Raw genomic sequence first — 13,857 nt, forward strand, 5'->3', positions numbered from 1 at the left:
CGTTCTTGAAGTTGATATTTAAGTTTCAGAAAGTGGAGCTTTTAGACAACATATCAAAAGATGAGATTGTAGTTATGCACAATGCAGCTGATTGGCACACAATCAGCTGCATTGTGTGCCATCAGTAGAGAGGTTAGTCCAGAAGAAAGTAGAGCAATACGAGAACCTGCTGACATATTTTTAACTTAGACTAGATTGCAGAGATAGATAGATAGATACTTTATTAATCCCGGAGGAAATTGCATCACAAGAGAAAATATCGAGAGATCAGACAGGTAAGAAGAGAAATTGCAGGAAGCTAACTGAGAGAAGCTTGGAAATTAAAATGTGTCACAAAAGGCAGGATTGCTGCAAATGAGAGACAATTCCCTAAATTTGCACTAATTTGGTGTCTGTACATAGCCATTCATGTCATGGCCTAGAGGTAAACAATGAGTAGAGAGGTTACTCAACTCCTACCCTGCGTCATTAGTGATACCATGCAAACGTTGGAAGGCAGCAGACGAGAGTTAACAACAATGGCATTACACATTGGGCGCCATGCTGGGACAATTACGGCCTTATGACCTTTGGGTGGTGGCATAGAAATTAAAAGGACGTTCCCATTCTTGACTCAGAGTGCCCATTTTCTCTATATTATGACTGAAGATTATCAACTGAAATACATAGTCAAAGGTTCCTGTAGCTTAAAGTATTCTTTAAAAATAGCAGCAAATAGAACCAATGCAGTCACAGAATGCAACATCCCGCAACACCCCTGAATTAAAAATTTACCCTGACCTACTTGTGTAGTAGGTCAAAGATCAAAGCTAGTGCTCTGACCTACTTTGATAGATCAAAGCAGTAGCTTTGATCTATGGTCTTACTCACACTGGCCCTTCTTCCTCATTTTTTTTACCGTATCCAGTTCCTGATTGTACAAAAGTTTAAATTTGACCTTCATCTAGTTTTCTCAAGGTCATGGTCATCTCATTTTCATCCCCTTTGCTGTCCGAGTAATGTGCCTTTTGTTTCATCTATCTATCTCCAACGGTTGTGAAGATATGTGGTGGACTAACGGACGAACACACAAACACTGACAATTACAATACACCACCGCTTTGAAGCGGTATGTAATTAGTACTTTTGATGTGCACTTGGAATTTTACAAAAATTATCACCAGTACTAGCAGATGCAAATATTTTATATTTTAATAAATATAATTATTCTTCTTGAACAATTAAGCACTCTCAATTTATCATACCTTGCACTTTTTCCTGCCCTTCATTTAGTTCCATTCAGGCTCTGTAAGGTTTTTAGTTTGATTTTGTATTCAGTCATAAAGTAAGGTGCTAAACTGTGGTTTTAATTAGACAGTAGTGGAACTTTCGTGAGCAATGTTGGGATGAGAGGATAGTGAGGAAACGACAGGGGAGGATGAGAATGGAAGGACTAATGAGAGGCAAGAACAGAAAGTGAGAGATAAAATGATGAAAAGAACATTGTGCCACTGGCATGCCTCGGCTGGCATGAGTGGGCTGCTGAAGGAGCAAGAGGGAGGGAAAGAAATAGTGAGACTTGGCTCGCCATTTTGCTGATCGCCTAAACAAATCAATCAAGGCCCACTGGAGCACGCTAATTGAATTACACAAATGGGACTGGGGGGTACACATGGCAAAGCTTCTACAAAGCAGCAACGGGGTGGGCCGACCACAGCTTAAGGCACTTTCTGAAATGAATCATCCATGCTGGCTCCTCCTCTCTTTTCTTCTATCCTGTCATTTGTCCTTATGTTTGTTTCTGTCCTTGTCTGTCTCTTTAACTTGCAAAGTCTGGCCAATTTTGCAGTATATAAACAGCTTTGCTTGCAGTTATGTGTATTCCAGAGTCTGAAGTGTCCTTCAATACATGCATTTGCTGAACTCTGCTCAGGCAGGCCAGGCTAGTCTTTGTTATCACACCTTGGCACCTCATCACTCCTCATCAGATCAGCCTGTAGCATGCAGCGCTGTTAACCAGGGCAGCTGTCATGGCTTGGACAAATGTTCCACACCCACTGGCCATTATAGTCTTCGTTATCGAATGGATGAAGCCAGTAAACATCCAGACAGGAGTGCTTAGTCGTAGAGAATGGAGGTTGTGAGTGTTGGCGGGAAGGAAGGGTCACTTTGACTGAAATGGAGACTAATTGTTCCACATGGCATTGATGCCATAATTATCAAGAACCTTATTTGCCTTGATAGTAGCTTTGTTTCTTTCTTTTTTGGACTTTTTGGATTGTGCGGCATACATCATGATTTACAAAAGAACAAAAGGCTTTGTTCTTTTTTTTTCCGTTGACCCAGACAAACGTGAAATAGTATCCAGCAGGGGCAGCACTTCCTGTGGTTTATAGATACTCAGTGTGGCACGTAAGTGGATTAAAATACTTCACTGTCTCTCCTTTAATCATAGGTTCATTCCCCCTCAGCAGATCACAGTGTTATGTCCTTCAACATTCATGTGAGGTGTGGAAATGTCATTGCATGCAATTATTTAACGAGGACGATTTCCTTATCCCAGATATAAAATATTAAAAGTAAGCGTAGTATGCACATGTCTATGATTCTACATGACTTTCAACACTTGTCCTTTTTGGATTTACTAGCATCCTACTGCCAGCTGACAAGCACAGAACTTTTTTTAATATACATTAATCCCAGAAGGGATATGAGTTATTTGCTCACTTTTTCACAGTTAGTTGTTAGTCATGCAAATTTATAGTGTTTACAGGCCTGTAGCGCACACCTGTAGGCATGCAGTGTGGGGGAGGTAGAGTGGAGGGCAGCTCCTGCTTGGTGTGCCCTAATGAGCAACTTGTAAAGGGGACGGTGCCATGCTCAAGGGCACCTCGGCAGTGCTTGGGAGGTGAGCCGAGACACCTCCCACTGTCAGCTCACAGTCCAAGGTGGCTGGGTGGGAACGGGAATCGTACCGCCGATCTTGTGTACTTTGGACGACCTGCTCTACCGCTGAGCCACTGCCCCCCCCTCCCCCGCATATTTTATGAAGTAAAACATACAGTTCTCCTTGCAAGCAGAGTAATCAGCTAATCAGCTTTTTCCTGCTGGAATAAAAAATAACAGCATGTGAAACAACCAGGCTTTTATCATTTGTTTTTCTTTTTGTTTTTTTTGTTTTTTGTCTTTGGTATTTGTGTTTGTGATAGGACATAACTGGAGATGGGGATGGCATGTCGTAAGGACTCAGTTCATAATCACAGTATGATCATTTTGTGAGTCACACCTAAATTGCTGCTTGTCACCAAACAAGTATCAGTGAAGGCAAAATATTATATTTCTTGTGTTTTCTACTTCCCTGATAACATAAACAAAACAGCCAATGGCCCTTTGGAGAGTCAGGCAAACTGCAAAGTTAGACAGTGCGCAATTATGGGCAAGCACGGCAAGTGCAGTTTAAAAAGTGACAAAAGGAAATTAAAATGAAAGAAGCTGGTTGATTTTCAAATGGTAGAGCTTGTTTGATCTAGCACTTTTACTGGAGATAATGCGTCTGAGAAATTTGTTTGGGCTTGAATGTATTAAAATGCTAATGTTCTGAGACTTTAAACTGACTGCTGGTTGTCTACAGTTCATAAAATGTTGTATTGGGTTCAAAAGGCAAAAGGTGAAACAAGAAGAAAACGTCATGTGGAGAATGGAGATTACAAAAAACAGAACAACTGGCGCAGTGGGGCAGAACCCATGTAATACCAGCGGGTTATTGCATTTCCACTGTGTGTGAATCTAACAGAGATCAGAGGAACATACAGCATCATGAAACAGAAGTTATGATTTCTCTCTGTCTCTCTCTGTCTCTCTGTCTCTCTGTCTCTCTCTCTCTCTCTCTCTCTCTCTCTCTCTCTCTCTCTCTCTCTCTCTCTCTCTCTCTCTCTCTCTCTCTCTCTCTCTCTCTCTCTCTCTCTCTCACTTCTCTTTCTCAAGCACTCTCACCAGACTCAAACCTTCTTAAACATTCAGAGATCGTTCTAATTTTATCCAGTGTATAGAATTATCTTTTCAGTTTTAGTTGTTTTTATTTGTGAACCCAGTTCAAGATAAACCCTAACTCAGCTAGATCTTCACAAAGGTTAATACAATGTTTGTGCTCATTACGATAATCTAAAAATTGCTTTTGATTTATTTTCTCTTTCTCTGTTATCTCTTTATTAGGACTCATTTTTTGCTTTCTTTGTGTTCAATTGGTCTACTGACTATTTATGTGGTCTTAGCAGTTCTAATAAATAAAAGCTAGAATATGTAATGGAGTCAGCCGGAGCATGGAAACCATAAATAATATCACAGAGTAAAAAGCCACTAATAAACACAGCAAGGAACAAACAATTGTGTTTTATTCTTGTTTAAGCATTCTTATTTTTTTGGGCCAGGAGACAGAATTCAGAGCAGCTAGTGTTGGTTTTAAATAACTCTCAAATAATTTAGTTTTGTTCTCAGTCACCGCGGTACACTGGCGTCGTGCCCGGAGTGTCCCCCGCCTCACGCCCTGAGACTGCCAGGATAGACACTGGCTACCCCGCGACCTGCGTTAGCAGATTAAGCGGGTTGGAAAATGAATGAATGAATGTTCTCAGTCACAGTCTTTCATAGTAGTGGTTAGATGATGTTTGATCAATTTTCTTTTGATTTGTATTTGTTGTAAGCTTTCAGATCTTCAGATGGCAAACATAGGAAAACTGTGTGAGAGACAATATATAACCTCTGATTTAAACAAAAATGAAATATTTAAGGTTATTATTTACAAAGCAATGAGGATAATCCAAAACTTAAGTTATTCAAAAATGCTGTTATTCGGCATAAAGGACCAAAGCAAAGGAGGTCTTGGCTGAAAGCTTTGGAATGGTCCACATGAAAGTGAACTTCACACCATCCTTACCTTGTGGTCTCTCTGGTGTTGAGGCACCAGAGGTCTCTGAGCACATTCCAACCCACCTGCCACCAGGTTGGCATTTGCTGTTCCAAGCGCACATCAAATGCATCCAAATCAATCACGTGATGACTCCACCACCTGCACTCCTCAGGTTGATAATTCCATTTGACTCATTAGATATGTACCAGGAACGCTTGTGGATGAGGATGATCTGAGGCTGAAGTGAAACATATAGATTGTTATAGCTGCAGGTACAGTGGATTCTTACATGAGTAGATATTGATATAGTGACTGCAAGGTGTAAAAGACTCTTCAAGTGTTAGACTGTGGCCAAGGTGGAAGTGTGACTAATCTTTGTAATTAAGCACGATCGATTGTCTCATTTGTGGCTCAGCTGAAAAAGTGTTATTAGACCAATGTTCCAGAAAGGTAGTTTGGTACAACACTGTGTTCTCTCAGCTTGCTGTTGTGATGGAGTAGATTATGGTATAGTACAAAGCATCCTGGGCAGCGAATGCCGTATTGATGCTTCCTGGCTAAATGCTAATGAGTGATGGTACTGTGTTTGTCGGGGAAAGCCTGGGCTGCAATCTGTCTGCTGAGCCAGCCAGAAGCCCTAATGATATCATCAGGAAGTGCCATCAACAGCGCTCTAACGAGGAATGATCTGACGCTCGCTGTTTCACCTCCCACCTCCATCCCCCCAACACCCCTTATGTACTGTTTTTGCCATGCCTTGAGAATGAGTTTATTTTCACCATACATAATGTAGAAACATAACAAAATTAAGAAATACTGTGTCTGTTTGAAACCTATAAGCTTCAAGGGATTATTATAATGTGTGCCAGAAAATATTACAAGTAAACACAAATGATGATTAAAAAGTAGATATTTATATGAATTTAGTGGAAAATAGAGAGGAAATTTCTTTCAGTGCTATGTAAAACATGGTTTGTTAATCTTGCTTAATCTAGGGGCCCATTAATAACCTTAGCACGGTTTTCCATGACCTCTCATCACACCTACATCATTGCTTTAGTCCTTCTATTTTAGTTATTTACATCATCTATTTTATCTATTGATGACGAGAGCCAGGGAGTAACTTAGTTTGTAATGTAATCTGCATTAGCTTAATAGGGAGAAGCAGTTCTTCCCAAATTGGTTTTGAGAAACTCAAGTTACCTGCCATTTATAAGATTGTCTTGACTCCTTCATGTGCTGTCACTGAAAAAACAATTAATCATTTCCTCCATGCTGTCTTTTTTTCTCTGTCTTCCCCTTCCCTTCTTGGCTTTGTTTGATGTTGTCCCTTCCCAGGTGCCTTGCAGATCGAGAACAGCGAGGAAACCGACCAGGGGAAGTACGAGTGCGTGGCGTCTAATGTGGAAGGCGTACGCTACTCGTCCCCTGCTAACCTTTATGTGCGAGGTAGGGAGCAAACTGGCCAAAGAGCCAGGTCAAAAAAAAATAATAAGAAGAAAAAATCCACTCATTCTAACTAAAATGCTTGCACACTACAGCTCAGCATAAAGTGGCATTAATGTTGAGCTTAATAAATGGTATTGCTTTCATTGTAGCCCAGCTGTATTTGCACAAAATGTTTTTTGCAAAATAACATTACGCAGTAATATAAATCTTTTATTATTGATAATATTGCTTCCCCGCAAATGTCATTTTATATGCGCTGAAACTTCCAAATGCAAAATTATAATTGACCGACTAATGTTGTTCTCTGTTATGATGTTATGCTCCATTTTGTCTTTGAATGCCCTCCCGTACTCACTTGGAAGGAAATGTGTAGCACAACAAGCCGTATGTCTTCACTTTATCAGTTCTCAGACGCCTGCTATCTGTAATTGTGTGCCCGATAAACTGTTTCCCCTCCGTCGTAAGTTATGAGACCCAAAGAGTCGGGAAAGACGTCTTCTTGATTAGGTTTTCCTTTCAGGTACTGGAGCACAACGGTAAGTCTCGATTTTGATTGAGTGGCGAAGTGTTAATACCAACCAATCAAAATCTCAATCCCTCTGCCTTCTCCAAATTTTGGGGTAAAAAAAATTGTCTCTTTGGTGAATAAATAGAAATGGACTGAGCGCAGTCAGCTGCGCTGTTTTACGTATAGATTATTTTTTTAAAATGTATTTTTCTACTTTTTCTTAATGGTGTTCCAGAGTATAAATCCATAGTATTCCCCTGTTTCTGCTTTGGGGTATTATCTTTTAAAAAGCCTTTTACAGTCAGTAGCAATTTTGGCTTGCATGTTTCAGCAAAGTGAAGATATGAATAACAAACAGTCGAAGGGAATGTTCAGTTTCATATAGGAAGAGGCAATGAAGACAAAAGCCTACCCTTTACCACTAATGCTAAATGACAATGAATCCCTGTTGAGCGAGCTTTGATAAATTGAAGCAGATGCATTTTCAACATGCATTATTTATAATGTGCATATTAAATAAAGATGCTTTTGTATCTACTCAGTTTTTCCCCCTCTGCTGTGTACCAAATAACTTTGTTCCCAATAAATAATTCACTACTCTGACATTATAAAATGGGTCAGGGAGCTGCTTTTTCATTATTATTGCTATCATCATACCGTGAAGTAGTGGTGAAGGGAAGAAAAATCCGACAGTAGAAGGTAAAAAATGGTTCATCAAGATTAGTGTCTCTCCTCTCCTGCATTCATCCTGGAGGCTCTTGCTGTCTCAGCTGTGATGCAGTAACACTTAACATCAAATAGCTACACACTGCATTCATGTCCAGCACAATAAAATGAAAAGTTCATGGCAAATTACACTGAAGACGTCTACAGAACTAGTCATAGTCAACTTTATTGTCAAATGTACCATATATGCACGACATATAGCACAGATGAAGTTACAGTCCTCTCAGACCCACAGGATGTAAAAAAACACGAAAGAGCCGCTCTAGTGAAAGAGAGAGGAGCCGCTGCGTGTGCACGCGCCGCCATTCTATCCTATCCCAAATAGGTTTGTCGTCAGAACCCAACAGAACTAATGAAATAATAAGAATAATAATGGGAACGCTTTGTTGACACAGCGCTAGACTGTTAATTAATTGCAGTAGCTGTCTGTCAAAAACACAGCTATACCCTGATCATTTCCAACAATTCATGCAATCTCCATGAACACTGGCTCCATCAGCATGCTTTAGATTACACAAGGGTCATAATGGCTCAGGAACCTTCACACTACGTAACACACTTGTTATGCCTTGATGGTGTCAACCTCTGTCTGTTTTTATTTAACTTTTGTCAATCAATTCTGATACTTGTTGTTGACTATGTTTTGTTCACAAAGCGAAATGCACTTGAGATTAGCAGCTGTGGTATGGATAAAATTTTAATAAATAAATAATTATCCCTAAATTACAAATTCAGACTACTACCCTAATAGAAATCACAATTGTGTTTCTAATGATTGGCTTTGAACAGCATTTTCTGTGACTGTCTTGAACTGCAGCTGCTAATTTCAGCTCAAACTGTCTTTTATTTTCTATCTCTCATTAGTTTTTCTTTATTTTCTCTATATTTGGTTTCCTTCTTTAACAAAAGCAAATATGGCCACCACAGGAGCCTCTCCTTGTGGCTAAGGAGCTTGTCAAATTTTGAATTATGAGTATGGTACGTTTGATTTTACTCCAGTGGAGACTCACTATTTTTTTCTTTTCAAGTGACAGTGTGGCCACTGGGGTGAATCTGATTGTTTTGGTTCAAAGTTTATTTAGGGGGGGGCAGGCAAGTGTACATTCAAGACGGGTGTCACTGATAGCAGCGACAAAGGGAAAGGGAGAAAAAAAAAAAGATTAAATAAAGGGAAATGTAGCTGCAGCTAAACACCTTGAGGTGGCTTTTTTTACTCTCTCTGTGTTTCCCCTATTTTTCTCTTCTCCTCATGTCATTGTGTTCTGCATCAACCCCTTTACATCCCTCAGAGCTTCGAGAAGGTTGGTGTGTTTTTTCTTTTTTACTTTTTTTAACCCACATTTGAAAAAAAAAAAATTCAACATGTTGAAAAATTTTAGCTGTATTTGTCTATTACAGAGCTCTATTCATTACTAATTTGTATAAATACTAATCAGTTAATCCAAGATGCTAAATTATTATGAAAGAAATGTTTCTTTATTTCCAAGGGAGAAATGATGAAAGCAAACCCGATTAGCTCGGGTCTTGTTAATTTACTTTTATGTTTGCATTGTGGGGCCTTTTCGCGTTTTGCATCCTTTGGTATTGCTTCTGCACCTAAAGGCTTTCTTGCACGTGTTGTTATGGAAAACCAGCACGTGTAAATAACAGGACTTGTTGCATGATGAGAGAATGTAACTGCGCTTGCATGCCTGCACAGAATCTCTTTTGGCAGTGTTGGTCTCTTCTCTTTTTGCATTCTTTGCGTTTTGGTCAATTTTCTTGTCTTTCTTTGGTTTTTGTACAAATGTTTCCCCGATAAAACCTTTTTTGGCTTTCCTTCATTTTGTTTGTATTTATGTTGTGATTACGGTGTTTTATTTGTGTGTGTTTTCCTTTTGTTTCTGTTCTGTTCCTAAACTTACTTTTCCGTTTCAAAAAAACCAAACAAAAACTGTTTTGTCTTTTTGTGATTCATTTGTTTGTGGGATGTGTGTTCTTTTGCCAAGTGATGCTTGTCTGCTTCTTGAGTCTTGGAGTGCAAATGCAAATGCCGAAAGAAATAATCAGATTGTATACAGCCAGTGTTTCTGTCATCTTGTTTGTAGCAACCCATTAGTGAAAAAAATTAGACCTGATTGGGTTCCACGTTAATTTCAGGCAGCCATTAAGGGATGCCATTTACAGTGTCATGTGGATCAATAACAGTATAATGACTTGGACATCACATTTGCTGTTGCTTAGTGGGTGCTTAAAGATACTTTTATTTTCAAATGTGCGGCAGCTAGATGTGATTGGTTTTGTTGAGTGACTGCTGTTTGTGTTCCCTCAGAGTCATGACACTCAATCAGATTATAATTTATTATTCAAAGACTTTCTATCCCTTGCACAGACAAAAAACATGCCAACACAAACACACGCACGCACGCACGCACGCACACACACACACACACACACACACACACACACACACACACACACACACACACTCATAAAAAATAATTGAGTCTCAGGTTGCTGTGACTAAAGTAATGAAGTTTCTCAAACTGTACTGAGCAGCGCATGCAGAAATTGAAACATTCATACAGGAGCCCGACAATTATGAGATGAAAGCGCTAATAAATGGCAAATAAATGGAGGCGGTTTATATTGCAGTTGGATTTGTACCAACTGCGCATCATTTTTAAAAAGTTTCACCTAAATGATAGCATCAGCATGTGCACCAGATGTTTCAAGACGTGTCCAAATGAATTGGACCAATTTTTAATCTCACGTCACCTGCTGCAGGTATCTTGGCTATCATTTTTACAGCTCCAGTAGTCTGATGAATACACAAAGTACATATTTTTGAGTAAAAAAAAAGCACAATTTTTTGGCATGTTCCTCAACAAACATTAGCAGATCATGCATTTCATCCATTGAGGTAGAATTAATTTTTTGTCTCATTCAGTCACTTGACTGATGTGGAGAAACTCAGAGTTGTGTTGAAAGGGACAAATTACCTTAAATAAATTAAATTATATTCTTTGGTAATCCTAGTTCCCAATGAAGAGTATATATGTTGCTGTTGTTTTACACCAAATTTATTTCTGGAATTTGTTCACAGAAACATCTGTCACAATATTCATCTTGTTGCATGTGTTCTGTTAGGAGGCAGAATTAGATGAAGATTTAAAAATCAACTATTTCTTATTTTCTATCATTATCTAGTGATATAAAATAAAGATTGAGACAGTCCTCAACCAAACTGCATAATCTTTGCTAAAGACAAATCTAGACATACATGTAATCACCCTTTTCAATCCAGCAGCTAATCCCAACAGAAACTAGGAATTGATATCCACACATCTACTTGATCATTTGGCATATAAAACATTTAGCATCAGCAAACCTGTTTGAGTGTGTGAAAGCTGTCCTTGTTGCTGCCCTTCATATAACAGTGTCCACAAAGTATTCCGCTACAAGAAAATGGCACCTGATAATGTCAACAATAAAGCTTCCGATTATAGGTATTAAAAATAACAGTGATGCAGAAAGACTGTGCTGTGACGCATGCATGTGCATGTTTGCCCTCCTTCAAAGGTACCTGCCTGATTCGGAATGTGCTTGCATGTCCTGCTACGCATTTGTGTATAACGTTGGGGAAGAAAGCTAGATTACACCTTATGTTCTCACTGGCCAATGCAAATTCCTGCCACCTCTATTAGATGTTTGTCTCAAGTTAAGAGCCATCCATTAAATACATACATGTTGCTGTTAAAGTTGCATCTATTTTCCATTCTAAACAAATTTTCTTTACGATAGTTCTAATGCAAATATATGAATATGTCTCCCTCAATCTGACTGATAATATTGACTGAAGCAACACTACAATGAGGGGATACTTGCAGTGTCATTTGGCTGCTTGTCATCTACCTGTAAATCAATGGGGGGGGGGGGGAACACTTTGAAATCCCCTAAATCCACTGATTTCTATTATTAGATATCCCTGCCATGATATCTCCCAGTTTCCTTTAGGTAATAATTTCCATTTGGATGAGCCACCGATAGCGACTTATTAGCATTGGCGCAGCCAAGGTATGTTAATACAGTCTGACCCCTGTGGCTTATATGTAAATGCCGTAGGCCTAAACCCAGCTGGTGTGACTAAAGGATCTCCATACTGCGCCTGTGTCCTCAGGCAGCAAGAGGGTGTAATCTCAGCTTCAAGGTGACACTAAAGGCTGCACATTATTTTGGCTTCCCCTTTCATTTTGGGGCAGCAAAAACTGCCTCACCAAAATGGCCGATAATGTCCACCTTCTGACCTCTTTTTTTGGCACAAATTCCTCCACAACACCGTCCACTATTAGAGTTATGCAGTATTCTGGCGTTCTCTCTCGACTGCTTTTCACCTCGTCCACTGTAAGGCTTCTTGTCTTTCTCTCCACATTGGGGCTTGAAACAGTAGTCTGTGTTACTAGTTGTCCAAACAAAAGGTATACATATTTGTTTTATTTTATCTCAATTCCAAATGGGCCGGCTGGGCTCCTGGTCTCTGTGAATGAGGAGCCTGTCCATGCAATTGGGATTCTTTATTTTCTTTGCTTCACTAGGGCTATGATGTAAAGTTAGAGTACCATTGGTACCACATGTGTGAGTTTTAGCACAGATCTTTGTCTCGCTCATGGTAGTTTAGTTCTTACGTGCATGTGATACAGTTGGACAGACTGTTGTTCCTCCATGTGTATGCTAGGGTTAATTTTTTTTTTAATTGCATCTGACCTTGAACTCCAGACATTTTCTTGTAACCTGAAACCAAATTAATTCACTTATCAGCATGCTGTTGGCAAGTATGCTCTCTCCTGGCTGTCCATCGGCCATGTTAAGTGTGATCACCTATCATACATCAAAGAGTGTCCCAGTGTTTTTGAGTACTGGTTAAGTGAGTTCTATACTGCATTTCAAAAATCCCAGAGCAGCCACAGTCAAACCCAATAAGCATTTGTTCGGTCTTAGTTGCCCTAAGAGTGTAGGTGCCCGAAGCATAACAGATATCTTCCTGTGGGGAAACCTCATTCACTCAGCCGCTGCAGCTCCCGGTCCATTGGCTGGCCTGAGCCCCAGGGAGAGAAGCGTATTAGACAAACTTTGATTGGACTTTTTCTCGAAAAAGTGACCCTGTTGTCATTAGTCTGTTTTCGCCACTCTTTTGGAGGCAAAATTTAAGCAGAGACAAATTCAGCTGAAAAACATCTAATAGTTTTGATGCATACCTCTTTGTTGAACACAGCCGCACTCTGGTACTGTCTATGCTATTCGGACTTTGTTCTTTTTGTGGATTTGTTGAGCTGTTTCGTTTTTATTTTGTTTATTTGTTTATTTTGTGCGTGTGTGTCTGGAACAATGCTATATTTGGGAATGAACGGCATGCTTGGATGGGCTTGGGTGACATTTTTGGATTGTATTAGCTCCTTGGTGTCTGCCCAAGTGGGTGTGGGTGCACCTGTTTATGTCACTCATGCCATAGCCACACCCATGCATGTCCATGTGAGGAATGGGCTGCCCTTTCACCTTTGTTGTTCATTAGGCATTTTTTGGAAAAATTAGAATGCAGACATATTTTTCCTTCCCCAAGACAAGGTTACTGTTTTTAGCCCTTTTCCCCAGTTGAGCATTTTTTTTATAGAATATCTCCCATTTGGAATTTCTAACTGTCAAATAATAGTCACGATAACACATGGTATCTCAACCAGAAGATCACACATCCATTCTTTATTTTTTTATAAAATGCTCAGGGCAGAGCAGCTTATGATTCTTAAATATATTTTTGAAGCATTTGTTTTCTAAAAAAGTCATTTTCATCTTGTTGAGGAACTTTACTGGTTCTAAAGGAACACAAATTAGCAATATTATCAGACAATATATTCTATTTGGTATTTATTTGCTTATTTTTCTTGCTACATTTTGCAAAATCAATGTATGATTTGACTGACCACAAAAGAGCATTTTTTCCACGGTAACGGCAAAAGTAAAGCTATTTCGAAAACTTTTTTTTTTGAAAGGCTGTGTCTTGGTCTGGTAGTAGCGTAAGTGATATTGACAATGAATGAAAGGACTGTGAGAATTCATATAAAATAGTAATAGTAGTAACTCTGAGGACAAGTCAAAGGTTTCCTGCCATCTTCCTTTGAATATACAGTATGTACATTTTAATGATTTCCTCTGTGTTATTTCTGTGCTCAGGTCAGTGAATGTCAGTTCTCTGGTGAAAATCCCCTCAGTGTGTGTAGGTGGTATTTGTGCCCTTAGTGTGTTGGAAAAAGTCAAA

The 13,857-nt window shown here is 39.3% G+C and overlaps 1 protein-coding gene across 3 annotated transcripts in view; it reads left to right on the forward strand.

Annotated features, from left to right (window-relative positions):
• The window catches only part of ptprsa (protein tyrosine phosphatase receptor type Sa), a 236,302-nt gene that overhangs the window by 155,155 nt on the left and 67,290 nt on the right, over nt 1–13,857 (forward strand). For all 3 annotated transcript variants that reach the window (XM_068320339.1, XM_068320340.1, XM_068320341.1), the window contains exon 7: nt 6,224–6,334. In XM_068320339.1, the coding sequence (XP_068176440.1) occupies nt 6,224–6,334 (111 nt within the window). The remainder of the gene's footprint in view (nt 1–6,223; nt 6,335–13,857) is intronic.

This window comes from Antennarius striatus, chromosome 7, assembly GCF_040054535.1.
Source record: "Antennarius striatus isolate MH-2024 chromosome 7, ASM4005453v1, whole genome shotgun sequence".
In the NCBI taxonomy this organism is placed as follows: Eukaryota; Metazoa; Chordata; class Actinopteri; order Lophiiformes; family Antennariidae; genus Antennarius; species Antennarius striatus.